The sequence below is a fragment of the Cucumis melo genome, chromosome 10 (genome assembly GCF_025177605.1).
Source record: "Cucumis melo cultivar AY chromosome 10, USDA_Cmelo_AY_1.0, whole genome shotgun sequence".
NCBI lineage: Eukaryota > Viridiplantae > Streptophyta > Magnoliopsida > Cucurbitales > Cucurbitaceae > Cucumis > Cucumis melo.
In genome coordinates, this window is record NC_066866.1 from 23942442 (window position 1) to 23958770 (window position 16329).

At 34.8% G+C, this 16329-nt stretch overlaps 1 protein-coding gene across 1 annotated transcript; it reads left to right on the forward strand.

Annotated features, from left to right (window-relative positions):
• Nucleotides 1–2755: 2755 nt before the first annotated feature.
• LOC107992092 (uncharacterized) lies at nucleotides 2756–12186 on the forward strand. The gene is made up of 3 exons (XM_017047751.2): nucleotides 2756–3111; nucleotides 3453–3603; nucleotides 11889–12186. The coding sequence occupies exons 1-2, from the start codon at nucleotides 2950–2952 to the stop codon at nucleotides 3600–3602; spliced, it is 312 nt and encodes a 103-aa protein (XP_016903240.1). The 5' UTR covers nucleotides 2756–2949; the 3' UTR covers nucleotide 3603; nucleotides 11889–12186.
• Nucleotides 12187–16329: the final 4143 nt, after the last annotated feature.

The following is a 16329-nucleotide window of genomic DNA, read 5'->3' on the forward strand; positions in this document are numbered from 1 at the left end:
TTCTCATTGAGTTCTTACACGTGATTCTTCTTGTGACTCACTTCGTTTCTTCTTTTTGCCATCGTGTATGAAAAAACACTTAAAAGCATAGTTAATCAGGCATGATGACTTATGTAAGGTACATTCTCTTAATCGTTATAAATTTGCAGTAAAAGCTACGCATTTTGGTCCTTTACCTCGCATTTTGATCCATTTTTTTACCTAAAAGGCGACAATAACTTGTATTTCTACAAGTTATCATACTCCTACTATGTCACTTGGCTATTAACCAATTTTTCATAGAATTGCTTTCCACTTTTCTAACAAATTCAACTTTCCTTCGACCATTTAACCTTTAGGGAAGCTCATGGATTCTTTGATCTATGATTTACATGGTAGATCTCAGACATCTGTATGTGTTGAAAAGATCTATAAAGGTATAAATGTTGAGAACGTTGAGATAGTGCATGAGCCTTTTTTTGGAATAGATGTTAGTTGTGAGGTAAATATTTTTTTGTCGGTTGTATCTATGGACAATGAAGATACAAACCCATGAGATTCTTAATCTACATAGTTCTCAAGTCTAAAGAGGGTGCTACTAATAATGGGTTGGATCTAGTTTTTGAAAATGATTGTGATGGAGATTGTGTAGATGACATTCAGATAAATGATGTGGCTAATGTTTTTAGTTGAGAAGCGGATGAGACTCCAACTCCTTGAAATAAATTTGGTTGGTCTGTTGCAAATGCAACCATGTAGCTTTAATACACCGTCGATAAGTAATGTAAAAATGGATGCACCATCTACGAACAATGTTAGTATGGCTACATCGTGTATGAGCAATGTTAAGACAAGTGACTTGGTTATGCAACCACTTTCCTCTGTTGTTATCAACGTGGAGGAAGGAAAAATATTCTTCTTTAAGAATGATGCCAATATGTGTCTTTCAATGCTAGAAACAAAAGATAATTATGAGATACGAGTTCAAAAGTCGAACATAAGTTTATATAGTGTGCGATGTGTACATGATTAGTGTAAGTGGTTCATCCATGCTGTAAAGATGGATGAGTGTGCTCTGTTTAGGCTAAATAAAGTTGGTGATGTGCGTACATGACTCGTTAAAGTTTTGAACCATGATAATCGTCAGGCTAGTACATTTCCAGTTGGTTAATTAATCAAGGACAAGTTTAGTGTAAATCGATCTAAGAAACCGTATAACATAATTGAGGGCATGTGTCAATAGTATGAGGTAAATATAAGTTATGACAAGGCGTGCATACAAGGGAGATTGTGTTTGGGCTTGTTAGGGGTATTTCAGAAGAATCCTATGCTTTAATGCACAAATATGGTGAAGTGCTAAAAAAAATAGAATATTGGTACAATGTTTTAAATTGAACTAGAGAGTAACAAGTACTTTAAGTATTTGTGCTATGACGCTTGGTCCTTGTTTTCGAGGTCTTAAGATTTTTCATCTAGTTATAATTGTTGACAACACACATTTGAAGGGTAAGTACAAGAGTACTGTACTCCCTTTCAACCTAAAACTCATTAACCCATCGCTCTGTTTACATCTACCTTTTTTACTAAAATATAGTGGCTAGCGGGGCTACTCTATCCATATCCACAAACCTTCCAAATACACTCGTCATAAACATACGAAATTGTGACTTTGTAAGCTTTTCTTTGATTGTTCGGTTTACAACTCGAACATGAGAGGATAAGTTAGTGGCCTGGCTAGTAAAATGATCTTCAACAACAATCTTGTATCAGGCCATCTAATCTACATGATAATAAAACAAACATTAAAACAAAACTTTATGTAAATTTCTTGCTAATTCATCCCGATCCCTAATCCCACTTCCCGTTTTCTCTCCTCGTTCACTATTCTCGATCTCCCAATTTCCATCCTCGTGCCCTATTCCACGATCTCTGTCTCTATTCTTGACTACACGTTCCTCATCTCAATTCCACATCCCCAATCCTCGTTCCTAGTACTTGGATCAAGTTTTCGAAACCCATTCTTGTTTCATTGTCCCCGATCCAAGATCCTTGATCCTTGATCTTGACCCTAGTTCACCTCTTAGTTGTCCGACGATTCTCACTGACATCACGTCCACCTACAATTCTCCTACCCAAATGATTCTTATACCCAAACCCTAAACCTACAAGGCTATCTCCAATTAAATTTTCATCGTTCAACCTAATACCCAAACCCTGACAACAACCTTAGTGCATGCAATCGAAAACAGGAACACAACCAAACGAAAGTAGTAAAATGGTTAGAGGTTTTACCTTTGCGGTTGAATGAAGATAATGTGAGACCTCGCATTAAGAAAATCGTGAAGAACGTTCGTTGGCCGATAGCATGAAGAAGGATAAGAGATGAGAAGAGAGAGGGGGGAGAACAATTTGGTGAGAAGCGATTGTTTAAATTTCAATATAAATGACCACTAATACTTGTTGACGAGGAACGAGGATAGGGAAGGCATATCGAGAACAAGAATCGAGAAATGTGGACAGACTCTCGATGTAACGATGACGTTAACAGGGTAACCGAGTGGGGATCAAGATTAGGATGTGGAATTGTTAAGCAAGAAACGAGCATTGATCGATCGAGAAGTGGAGGCGAGGATGGCCTGTGAAGCATGGAAAAGTGGGGGTATTTGGGTAAAATCATTGGCACATGATGTCAACACAAGAGTAGATGCCACTAAAATTCCAACTTGAGGCCATTTTTCAGTTGATTAATCCTTACAATGCCCTTTTTGTGCTTTTTTTTTTTTCTTTTATTTTTCCGAGAGTTCTTCTCCTTGTGCTTAAACCCTATTTCACGTTAAGCCACCCCGCCCTCCCATTACATGGTACTCCGCCCCGCCGCACGCCGTTCCTATCCAGATAGTTCCTGAATCTTTGTAATTTGTAGCAGCTTCAAGCTTAAAAGGGTTTAGGGTTTTCAATCGCTTGCCCAAGATGAAGCAAGTAGTGGGTATGGTGGTTTCAAACAAAATGCAGAAATCAGTTGTCGTTGCAGTGGACAGATTGTTTTATCACAAACTCTATAATCGCTACGTTAAACGCACTTCCAAGTTCATGGCTCATGACGAGAACAACCAGTGCAATATTGGTGACAGGGTGAGAATTTAATTCCATCTTTACTTCCCCAATTAATTTGTTTTTACTTCATTTCAATTCGATTGATCAAGTTGTGGACTCCATGTATAGTTTCAGTTACAATATCGTGCAAATTTGTTCGACATCACGGTAGTACTGGATGAAATGGATAGTGTAAAGCATGTTGTCGTGGACCTTCTTTGTGTTTGAACAGTTTATTTGTTAAATTTTCATATGCATTATGTTAATTTATATAATTCTTGTTTCTTTTTCATTTCTCTTGAACATGTACTTTGGGTTTGTTAGTATTTAACGTTTCTAGTTAATCCACTGATGCAACAAATTGAATTTTATAAACTCAGGTTAAATTAGATCCTTCTAGGCCATTGAGCAAGCGTAAACATTGGGTGGTTGCTGAAATTTTGAGGAAAGCACGAATTTACGAGCCACCATCACAAGATAACCAAACTGTTTCAGACAAAAGCAATGTTTCAGCTCCTTCAACCACTTAAGGTTTGATTGACACACTTGTTATTTTCTTTGTAGAAAGGCAAACTTGAATCTTATTGAGTTCTGGATTGTTCTGGGCGATCATAATCACTTGAATCCTTGATGACTATTTGCGGCAACTCTTTGTTTCCATTTAGAGTATGTGGCTGTTGCCGTTGATTGTTATTTATTAGAAATTTACTAGAATACATCTTTTTATTGTTCTGTGAACAATATGTGATAACTTGGCATTTTACCATCTTTCTTGATGGCATGGTAGGTTCATGAGCAGGGTTTTTTTTTTTTTTTTTTTTTTTTTTAATGAAATCAAACAGCTTTCATTGAGATAAAAATGAAAGAATACAAGGGCATACAAAAAAACCAGCCCACCAAATCACCCCACTTACGATAAGGGGGACTGTTAGATACCTAGATTAGTATAGGGTAGGGTATAAGGGTAATTAGATATTTTGAACATTTACATGGTTAATAGGAAGTTGGTGAGAGAAGAAGGGGGATCATTTTGTGAGTGGTTTCTGCAAGTTTCCTTGAGAGAGAGGAAAGGTAGAGAGGGTAGTTACTTTCATATTTGTTCTTAATTTACTGCAATTTCATTCCAGAATTGAGTTCATCAATTCTTTCTTGTGATCGTTGAAGTTCATATCAATATAAGACGAGCACACTCCTTGGTGTTCTATCAGGGACCAACTAAGTAAAATACTGTCTATGGAGTAGTTACAAAAAGTTCTTCGAAATCGAAGCCCAAAAAGACACATGAAATCTAATGAAGGACTAAATCACACTAAGATCCCTCTCTTTCCCTCGGAACACCCTATCGTTCTGCTCACCCCAAATGTCCTAAATAACCCCACACACCTTGGAAAGCCATAAAAAGCCCCTTTATCTTTGAAAAGCGGATGGAGGAGGAACTCCTCTATCGTCGCTCTGATGCTACGTAAACTAGCAAAGCTAACACCGAACTCCTGAAGCAAGGAGCTCCACACAACCCTCGCAAATTTGCAATCCTAAAAAAGATGATCAAGATCATTCTCCGCCTTCTGACACAACATGCAACAAAAAAGCCCGACAAGCGAAGTTCTTCTCCTAACAAGCCTATCAACAATGTTAACCCGATCAAGCAAGACTTGCCAGATAAAGAACATAACTTTCTTAGGCACATTAGTCCTCCACACCTCATCAAAAACCAACTCTTTAGTGGGAGCGGGATCCAACAACAGACTAAACATGGAGAAACCCCAACTAGGATTAGGATTCCAAACATGAATATCCCTTCTCCCCTCTCTGAAAGAGCATCCCTCAAGGAAGGACAGAAGAGAAGCCACCTTCATCTTCTCCCTATTGGTCAAATTACGACAAAACCCGAAAGAGAAAGACACAAAATTCTCAAATCTCACCAAAAGATCAGAGATGGTGCAATTTTTGGAAGATGATAAATGATACAGATATGGAAAAATCAAACATAGGGAGTTCTCCTCCACCCACGGATCCTCTCGAAAATGTATCCTTACTATCCCCCACAATATAGCCAGAAAACCGAGAAAAATAAAGGAGCTCGAAAGAGATGTCCTTCCAAGGATTCCAAAAAGTTCCTTTAACCCCTAAAGCCATCCATTCAAAAAGATGGGGGCCATGCATGCGCACAACAATCTTATGCCAAAGAGAATTAGATTCCAGATACAAGCACGAAAACCACTTTGCCAACAAAGCGCCCTACCAACTCCCAATTAACCAAATGGGAGCCACCCCACCCCCTCCCTCAGGAAATCTCTCATGCAAGTAGTGGCCCTAAACAATGAAAGATAATATACTGGAATACCACTTTGCATATACTTAATTGAAGTTAATCTGCTAGCTTCCAAATCTTTTAGGGTTACGTCGATGAGAATGGAATACTTAACACTTCTAACACACCCCCACATCCACACCCGCCATTTATAACCACAGCCTTTCCTCTTTACAATCCTATCTAGAAAATTCTTGTCCACATGGTCGTACGCTTTCCCAAAGTCAAATTTTAACAAAAACCCCTCCAAATTTTTTGATCTAGACTCCTCGATAGCTTCATTAGCTAACGAAGCTTGGTCCAAAATCTGCCTACCAGTCAAAAAAGCCCCTTGCGAATTAGAGATTGTCGACAGGAGTATAGTCCTTAGGCGATTAGCAAGTACTTTAGCCAAAATCTTGAAGATGCTAGTAATGAGATTAATAGGCCGAAACTCTTTCACCTTGTTCCTATTTTCCTTTTTGGTAATCAAACAAACTAAGGTTTCAGTCATCGAGCTATTCAGAATACCTCTTTCAAAGAATTCCTTAAAAATCCCCTCCAAGTCTCCTTTGATAAGCTCCCAATTCTCCTTGAAGAACGCCATAGAGAACACATTCGCACCAGGAGACTTGTTACCATCACAGCTGAAGACAACCTTTTTAATATCGTCTAACGAAAACCAGGCCACTAACTCCTCATTCTCCCTTGGCGATATAGGACTCCATTCAATGCCCTTCACAAACGTCTTAACTGACACCGTGGGACTATAGAGATTAGAGAAAGAATTTAGGATCTCGTCCTCGATTTCCTTCCTATCTCTTTCATGAGCAGTTCTTGCTAATAAAATGATTGACATGGTGCGCATCATCCTAAGAAGATTTAGTAATAAAACTAAAATGAAGCATTTTAGTGGTCTTGAGACATATAATGTCTTTGTGGGCAACTAAGATACCCTTCCCATTTGAATCCCTTTGTTTGAAATTTGATGATTATGTTGTCTTATTTTTGCTGTATGTTAATGACTTGGTGTTCTTAGTGAACCATGAAACACATCTTGCCTTTTGAAAATGCAGTTCAGAAAGTTTTGCTAGATAAGAGCCTGTATTTTCTTCGCTTCATTTTTCCTTTTAGGTGTTTATTTCATTTTCCTTTAAATGTTTCGTCTATCTTTTCATTTTGAGGAGTTTCAACTTACCCAAAAAGGGACATAATGATAGTATTTCATGGAGGTTCTTTCACAATGATTGATTTTATGTTCATTCTGCCCTCGAATTGTTTGCAAACGCATTGCATTCATTCATGCCCTTTTATCTATATAATTCTGGGTTTTGATGAGCCAGGTGGCTGTCTTAAAATACTCATTGGTGATTGTTCGAAATTTTTATTTGAAGTTTGATCCATAGGATACTTTGTCTCCAGAAAGTCCTATCTTGTAGTTGTTCCTAGCGATTTTGGTTGGATTAAGATTAAAAACATGTTTCCACGTATCATTTTAGAATTACTAACCTTCAAAACCTGCATTGATTGGCTAATGGTCAACAAGGCTGAAAGTACATACCTAAGATTTAAAATCGTACAAGTGTTTGCTTGGCAACCAAATGCAGTTCTAAGAGGAAACCTTCAACATCACAGAGGATTATTTGGAGGTTTTAAGGGTGTGATCGTATCAGTGCTGGATCTTGTGGAAAAATCAAAGTTAAAAGAGGAAATATAGAGGTTCTCTTACAGTGAAAATAGGGTTTCAAGGGTGCTGGCCCAATAACAATGTCCTGGTTCCTTATAGAGCTACATGGCTATTATGGAGCCATTTCAGTGAATTTTTGTTGACAGATGCACCTTATTGTTCATTGAGTTCAATATGCTACGGAAACCTTTTATTTTCATTTACAATGCAGAGAAGAAAGTTTCTCGGTCGTCCAAAGTTCCCTGAAAAAATAAGAAATGGAAAATGGTTGATTAAACTTCTTTTAGGAACATTACAATTTGAGTATTATGATGGGTTAACTTTGAACCTGATGTGTTGAGTGGAAACTTGAAGCTGAAACCAAACAAGAAAAAGAGGTTTTGGTCATGAACGGTTTATAGGAAATGATTCAAGAAGTAATAAGGAGATGGTTGGGCCTAAAGGGTTTTGTTTGAACCCTGATTTTGTTGAATGTCAACACCGACATAATTTTTGCTTGGCTCCAATTTTTAAATCACAAATGATAGCCAGCGCTCTGTGAGTGAAACCTTATCTTTTCCCTTAATGATGACAAAAAGACTCTTTTGTGCTTTTTTGGGTAACAATATTGTTGAATGAAGATTTGAACTGGAATACACATTTGAGGGATGGAGCTCAATGCAGTTTGGGTAATATAATCCTTACGTAAGAGTCATCCTACTCAACTTTCAGGCATTATGGGTTACAAACTGTTTGAAATTTAATCTCGTTATTGTGGTTGTACGAGAAATACAATTTAGAGAAGTTGATGGAAGATTTGTTGAATCTTCATGGTGTTCCAAGAACATTGCAACAAATGACTTCTTCCGGTGCCATTGCTATTGGGGCATTTTGGTTTTATTCAGTAACTCTTGTTTATGTTTTGGTAGGTTTGCGTGATCGTAACTGGGTCTTGGGAGTAATCTCTTTGTGGTAAGATCATCAAGAGAATAATTTTGAATGGTCATAGATTTATTTCTAGCATGAAGAATTATCTCTTTTTGACCCTCCCAAAAAGTCCTTTTACATGGTCTAACATAAGAGAAATCCCATCTTTCTTGTTTTGTTAAATTTTCTTTCCTATGCTATGTTGTAAAAAATCTTAAATTCATTCAAGTGAGATCAAAGGAATAGGAGCACCACCTGACTATCATCTAATTTTCCTTGAAGTTAGCAATTTGGACAGTTTTACTCCTTTTTATTTTGATGATTTCGGTAGGTTCATGTTAGGTAACCAATATTTCTGCTCTCAGAAAAAATACCCGAGAAGAGATAAACAGGGGAAAACACACCGTGATCTTGATATATTCCAATATGGAAATACTATCTCAAGCCAAAGTCTCAAGAACAAGAACACTAAAAGACCAGAGAACAAAGAAAATATAAGGGCTGATATGAGAGCACCTCCTCTCCAAGAAAGCTTACTCCAAATCACCAATTCCTCTCCACAAAACCCTACATAAACCACCAACGTAAACTCTCCTCCTACATTCTTCATGATCCCTTGACAGGAAGCTGCAGAACCCATACACTCCCTTTCCACTAACGGTTTGCTGCACCTCGAGTTACCTTCTTGCCCCTCCTTTCATATGTATGAATTATCAGGAGTCTTATGTTTCATTATGAGTTCCTTCGTGTCAAAATGAAAGTAGCTCTACAACGCTAATAAAAATGAATTGCTGGAGATTGTCCTCAAAGGGTTTATGTTATGGAAAACAAAGTGCCAGCCGAAGTGGCAAAGAAGTGTGAGGATGAGGAAAGTGATAGAACACTAAGAAGTTGTGTTTGTATTATATTGATATGAACTTCAACAATGACAATATAGAATTGATGATCTCAATTCTGGAAATAAAATGCAGAAATTAAGAACAATGCAGAAAAACAAAGAACAAAGATGAATGAAACTTCCCTCTCTGCCTTTCCTTTCTCTCAAGTGCAGAAATCACTCACAAAATGATCGTCCCTTCTCTCTAAATTCCCTCTCATTTAATCACTTAATCCTTGTAACTAACTATGGACCCCACCATTGTGGTCTTTCTCCTAATGCTCACCCCCTCATTTGCACGTGTGTTTTCCTTCTTCTTCCTCCTACTATATTGTAATACAATTGGAGGTCTATCATTACACTCCTCCAAACTCACCTTGTCCTCAAGGTGGAAATTAGGAAATTGTTGTTTAAAATCATTACAGTTCTCCCACGTAGCTTCATGTGGTGGTAGGCCTTTCCAACTGATTAGCATTTCCCATTCCCCGTGTTGAAGAATTCTTGTTGTACCTGAATACTTCTTTTGGTGTTGCCATCCATTCATGGTTTTCATTCACGAAAGGACTCAATTGGTTCACCTCAGTATGATCTCCTAGCATCTTTTTGAGTTGGGATACATGGAATACTGGGTGAATGGATGCTGTGGCCGGTAATTCCAACTTATAAGCAACAGGACCTATTCTTTCGATCACCCTATAAGGTTCGAAAAATTTTGGTGACAATTTTTTGTTTCTTCTCTTTCTAAATGAGACCCCACGATAGGGTCTATTTTTTAGAAATACAAGCTCCCCACTTGGAATTCAACATGTTTTCTCTTCATGTCTGCATACTTCTTCATCTTTTCTTGGGCAATTTTAAGGTGTTCCTTCAATGCTTCCAAAATCACATCTCTTTCCTTTAACTGTCGATCAAGTATCGAATTGGGTGTCTCCATATCACCGTAATATATTAATGGTGGTGGTAACCGTCCATAAACGGCTTGGAATGGGGTTATCCCAATTGATCTTTGGTATGTGGTGTTATACCGGTATTCGGCCTAGGGGAGCCAATTTACTCATTCCTTCGGCTTCTGCCCACAAAAACACCTCAGATATGCTTCCACTCCTTGGTTAACCACTTCTGTTTGGCCGTCAGACTGTGGGTGGTATGTCGAGCTTCTATTCAGCCCATTCTAGATAGACGAAACATCTCCTTCCAAATGTTACTAAGGAACACTTTATCACGATCTGAAACTATAGACTTTGGGTATCCATGTAATCTTACTATCTCTTTTACATAAATTTCAGCGACTGACTTAGCAGTATATGGATGTTTCAAAGCTAAAAAGTGGGTATATTTACTCATTCTACCACTACCAAAAATTAAGAACAATGCAGAAAAACAAAGAACAAAGATGAATGAAACTTTCCTCTCCATCTTTCCTTTCTCTTAAGGAAACATGCAGAAATCACACACAAAATGATCCTCCCTTCTCCCTTCCGAATTCCCTCTCATTTAATGACTTCTTCCTTGTAACTAACTGTGGACCTCACCATTGTGGTCCTCTCTCCTAATGCTCACCCCCTCATTCGCACATGTGTTTTCCTTCTTCTTCCTCCTACTATATTGTAATACAATTGGTGGTCTATCAGAAAGCTGCTAAATTCTGTCACAACAACTTGGTTACAAATAAGAATGGTTTCCTTTTGGAAATTCATTTGGAGTATGGAAGTTGTTTGGCCATTGTTTAGCAAGTAGCAGGGAAATCAATTTTTCTGTCTACAAAATGGAATTTCTTTGTTTTATTACCAAAGGGTCATAATTTAGTTCAATTTTTTCACCATTGGATGTTGATTGGCTGTAGCGTGTCATATTGATATTTTGGGAACATTTGAACAGCTAACATGCTTTTTGAACAAGGAATGGAGCTTGGTGGAACTTCAATGAGCTTCATCTTATATTGCCGTCATTGAGTTTGGTTTGAAGAAGGGAGAGAACTTCAATGAGCTTCATCCCACCAATGAGTTTGTTTTGAACAAGAGATGGAACTCTAACATCAATGAACAAGAGATGGAACTTCAATGAACTTTCCGAATGTGGATTTTTTGGTTTTGTTCAACAACTTATGGATAATGGTATTGGTTTTTTGATACGGAGACAAGCTTAGGTATTATAAACTCTAACATCAATCTATCTTCTTTCTCTTTAATTCCTAAAGATTTGATGCCAAATGTTTGAATTGAAACCAATTTTGGGCCCCTTTTGCAGAAATTTTGGCTAGTAGGCCTTTTTTTGTTGGTAATTTCCGGCTACTTTTGATGTCAGTCTGAGCTGAAGCAGCTCTGATCGTAAAAAGATCCCCCCAAGCATACCTTGGCTTCAAGTGTTGCTTCTTGTTTAAGAAAAATGTGGAATGGAAGATTCAGACCATATATTCTTGACTTACCGTGACATTTTATCTTTATCTGGACTGAAGAAGGTTTTGTAACACTTTCAACTGCAAGATCATGTGAAAGATTCGTAATGAAAATGTCCATGTAGAAATAGCCATCAATTGGTTGAGGCATTATAATCTTAACCAGCAGGTGATAGCCTGATAGGTTCGAATTCTACCCAATATATTATTAAACAGTTTCTTTTTTCTTTGTTTTAGTACAAAAGGGGTGGAAGTACGTGGGTTTGAACTTCTGACCTTGAGAGGAGTGCATATTTAATTATGTGGCTTGTTTTTGTGATTTTCATGCTAGCTACCCTTTTGGGAGTTAGGTGGGAGAATCTTCAAAGATGAGTGATCGGGATTTATGTGAAATGAATAGGAAGAAATTTTTTTTGAAGATGATTGTATTTCATTATTGTTTCTCTTTTTGTGCCTCGCCAGTTCTTTCTATAATTATTCTTTCTTTTGTGTTTATGGTTCAACCTAATAAGACATGCATGTATATAATTTCTTTGGCAACTCAGTTAGACTCCCTCTCCCTTTCTATTGGTTTCTTTCATCAATGTAAAAAACTGCAAATCTGTCTCGCATTTATATAAAGACATTTCCAATAATATCTGTTTGCCTAACCATTTAACAGAAGAAACTACTGCAAACCACAAGACCAAATTCGATCTCGCATTGCATTGGAAAACTGAAGAACGGAAACTCTGGACAATGAACTACTTCTGTAAGCAGTATGTTTCTCAGATTAAAGATTTGTAGTTACATTACCATTTCGTTTCTTACTGTTGTGTGAACCTTCTTCTTTCCTACGAGGCATTTTATCTCCACAAGTGTTGTTGTGATGTTAAAAATGCATAATAAACATATTCAGAAAGGTTCTATCCATCAGTTCATATCTCTGGAAGTCAGAAGAGATCTAACTTTATTCTAAACTAAATCTTCTTAATATTCTTTTATAGATTATGTTTTTCATAATTTAATGATACTTGAGTAGTTTTGATCAGAAAAATGATATCATTGTTGAATTTCTAAGAGTCATCTTATGTATAATTATGTTTAGTTTGGAGAAACTGAATTAAGAGTCATTGAAGATTTTGGTTAGTTTTGCAACGGTGGGTTAGTTTGTATTCAAGGTTGATTTCACTAATGTAAGCAAAATTTATTGAAATTAAGCACGAAATTACTTTTGTAAAGGTAAACTAAATAGTGGAATTAAAATGGCTAAACTAATACAAATAGCACAAATTCTGCATCCAATTCTCGAAAGTTCATTTATTTTTTAAATTGACATATTACTATAAGTTTTAGGGTATTTATTAATAAATCTTTTTAAAATCTTGGGATATCTTTTACCGACTTTTCTGTCAATAAAACTATTAATTAGGTTTTTTTTAGAATTATTATGAATTGCAAAAAATCAAAGGAACATTTTCAAATATAGCAAAATAAACTATAAAATATTTATAACATATAGCAAAATTTTGGATTCTATCAATAATAGAAATTGATAAACTTCTGTTATCGTCAATTAATGTTATTGATAGAAGCATATTAGTGTTTATTCATGTTTGTTATCGATAGAATATAAAATTTTGTTATAATTTGTCAAATTTACTATTTTTTTATAATTTTTTAAGATTAAAATTATTTACAAAATATAAAAAAAAACTCAAAATAATTATAGAAAGACCGATGAATTTTGTTATATTTTGTAAATAGTTTTAATATTTTTTTTATATTTTTAAAATGTCCCTAAGGTTGCTGAAAGAAACTTTTGCAATTTGAAATATATTTTCTAAATCAAATTTAAGTACATACCGTTTTATAAAATTAAGTAGTATTGTTTACAAAAGTTTTCAAAACTAAATAGGAGGTTTTATTAAACTTTAGAAATTTCTTCACACTATTTGGTTTAACTTTGCAATATCACCAATTTTTAAAAGAAAATTATTATAAATGGTAAATTGGTGAATATATATGTAAAATATAACAAAGTTTTAAAATTTATCATTATAGACGAAGTCCTCTAAAATTTTGCTATATATTGAAATATTTTGGTTTATTTTGATTTGACAATGTTTCGATTTTTAATTATAATTTATATCTATAAATAAATTAATTATAGTTTATTGTTAACTAAATCTCAGTAGATAAGTAAGACGGGTTTTATGATTTATGAATATATAATATCAAATATATTTAAACATTTTTTAAAATTAAAACTCGATTATTGAATCTATTAGGGGTGAGCATGATGGATCAAAAAACTAAGCCGACTGACCAAACCGAAGTCTTTCGGTCGGAGTCGATTTCGAAAAATTTCAAATAGAGAATTTACAAAAAGTTTTTCTAAGTGTTAAACCGACCAACCAAATCGAAATCGATCGGTCAAGGTTGGTTTCCAAAAGTTTCAAATCGAGAATTTACAAAAAGTTTTTTATAAATGTTAAACCGATTAAAACTTTAAGTAGTAAAGAAGAGGTATTTTCTTAAAAAAAAAAAAGGTAAGTTTGTATGGTAACTTATTAATTGAATATGTAAGTTCATATAAGAAACAAACAACACAATGGAACTAGGATCAGCTGAAAAATCGAAAGTAAAACGAATGAAGAAAAGAGAACGAACTGAAGCAATGAGTATGTGAACGGAACAATAAGAAATCAAAGACGAAGGTAAAAAAGATATCATTTTTAACCCAAATAACATTTAGCAAACAAATGATCACAGGATACATATGCATTGTTTTACGGAATATAAAGCAACACGATAAGCTAAAACAAAAGGAAAAAAAGTTGATGATGAACAATAAAAGTAATAAAAATTATAACTATTGTGTAATTATACACTATCCAAGGTACAATAATATAATTTATGTGTAATTATTTCGAATTCAAGATGATAGTAACGAGGAACAAGAGACTGAAGATGATACATAAGAGAATGAAGAAAAACAAACCAATGAAGAGATTGGTCATGAGTTAAAAATTCAAATTTCAAAAATAAATTAAGATCTGGTACGAAAACTAATTTTAATTTCTAAATTATAATTAAGAGTTGAGATTCAGCCAATAAAAATTAATAATGTATTTATTTTGAAATAAAAAAAAATGAATAAAGTCGTTAAAATCTTCAACCAAATTGCTAGATCTTGAGATATTAGGAGGAAGTTATGACAAGAGTTGGACACATTTCGAAATTAATTACAAACTCATAAGTGCATAATACAGATTAATTACACTTAAGAGACTTTTAACAAAAGTGCATGTATTGAAATGATTACCACCTATAGATATTTTGATATTTTATAAAATATCATGCAAGTGTTGCATGTACGTTTTGCCAAACCCCCCTGATTTAGTCATTTTCCAAAATGGTCCCTAAAAATAATGCTAAATTTTTAATTATCTCAAAATTTTACGATCTGAACGATTGTGTTGGAGCTAAAAATTACTTCAATCCAAATCAACTCAGGAAAATATTTTAGTTATGTTCCAAAGAAAAAAGGATAAAATAGAAATAGAAAATTCAACGGTATAAAAAGATTAAAAATGTATGTTTTTTAAATAGGAAATTAATAATGGAAAAGAAAGGATCCAAACTTATTATGGATGGAAATGTAGCAATGCAATTTCACTTTTAACTCAAACCAACAAACGGTAAACCAATTTCTATCCTCTACTAATGAAGCTAAGCTTCTTCAACAACCTAACCCTAAACTTACATTACCGCTATTATGAATTTAGTTCAACTTAAACACAACCATTTTTCTTTTTTCTTTTTTCTAAAGGTTTTGCTTCCTGTCTAAGGTTAAAAACAAAGGTTCTTTTAAGCTTTTTTTTTTTTTTTTAATCGTACTTTAGCAATGCATTCACCATAGTTTTAGCATTACGATTAACAAAATCATGGTGTGATGTATATTCTCTCATATTCATTTAAATATGAAACCAAATCTTACTTACACTTTTATTATTGGACTTAATTTGTATATACTAATTTAGATGATGAATCTGGCTTAATTATAAAAATAAATCCATAAAAAGTAAACTATCTTATGTGGTTGAGGAAATAAATTGTTTACATTTTGGACCTTTTCTCCATTCTCTAAAGACAACCACATGTTTGAATCCAAAGAAATGTTTGATTCATATGATGAAAGAAAGAAACAACAAAGTTGGGAAGAAGTTCACAAAACTGAAGCAAGGCATTTAATGAAGTCATAATCAATTTTCATTATCAACCTAATTATTTTCATAGTAGCTTAACAATTAACAATGATCCAATGTTATAAATTCATGTTGTTGCACTTCGATGGAGCTAAGCGTCGTAAAAAAATCTGCAAAACAAAAGCACATTAATAATGGTTGAGTCATGGATCTCACTCTCTTTAAGATGTTTCATGGCTCTGCTTGGATGTTCAAATAAATTTGATGTGCCCCATCGTCTACAGGATATAAAAAAAAAAGCCTCTAAATTCGTCTATAGGAACTGCACTGGAACCAACCAATATACCAACACTCAATAGATACTTGTTTGCTCGGAAAACTAAAAAAATACACAATGAAATAAAGTAGGCAGAAAAAGAGAAGTCGAAAGAGAAAGAAGAGAGCTTGGAATGTTTTTTGTGTTGTGGTATGTCAAATGAGAAGAGATATGAGTATATATAGTGGATGGGGGAGGCTACAAATGTTCGGGTATTAATGATGGTAAAAAAAATGGTTCATTCGATATTAAGACGGTAAAAAACGGTTGAGGTATTTATAACGGTCAAAATGTCGGGTAATTACATACTGAAACGGTCCAACGAAATTAAATCAATGGTTGGAAATGGCGAAATTATGTAATTAAGTTAGTTTTAAAAAAAATTAAAATAAATTTTTAGCAAAAATATTATTTTATTCCTCGCCTCGCCCGATCAGACGGAAGGTGGCGCACGTGTGAAGATGTCAGCAAACCCACTTTTACCTACCTTCTTTCCCCTTCCAAAAATTGGATGCCGCTTAAGGCCCAAACCTACAAGTGAAGGTGTAGGTATTTCCACATTGCTTTCTTAGCAACGTGGGAATGCCAACTTTGAA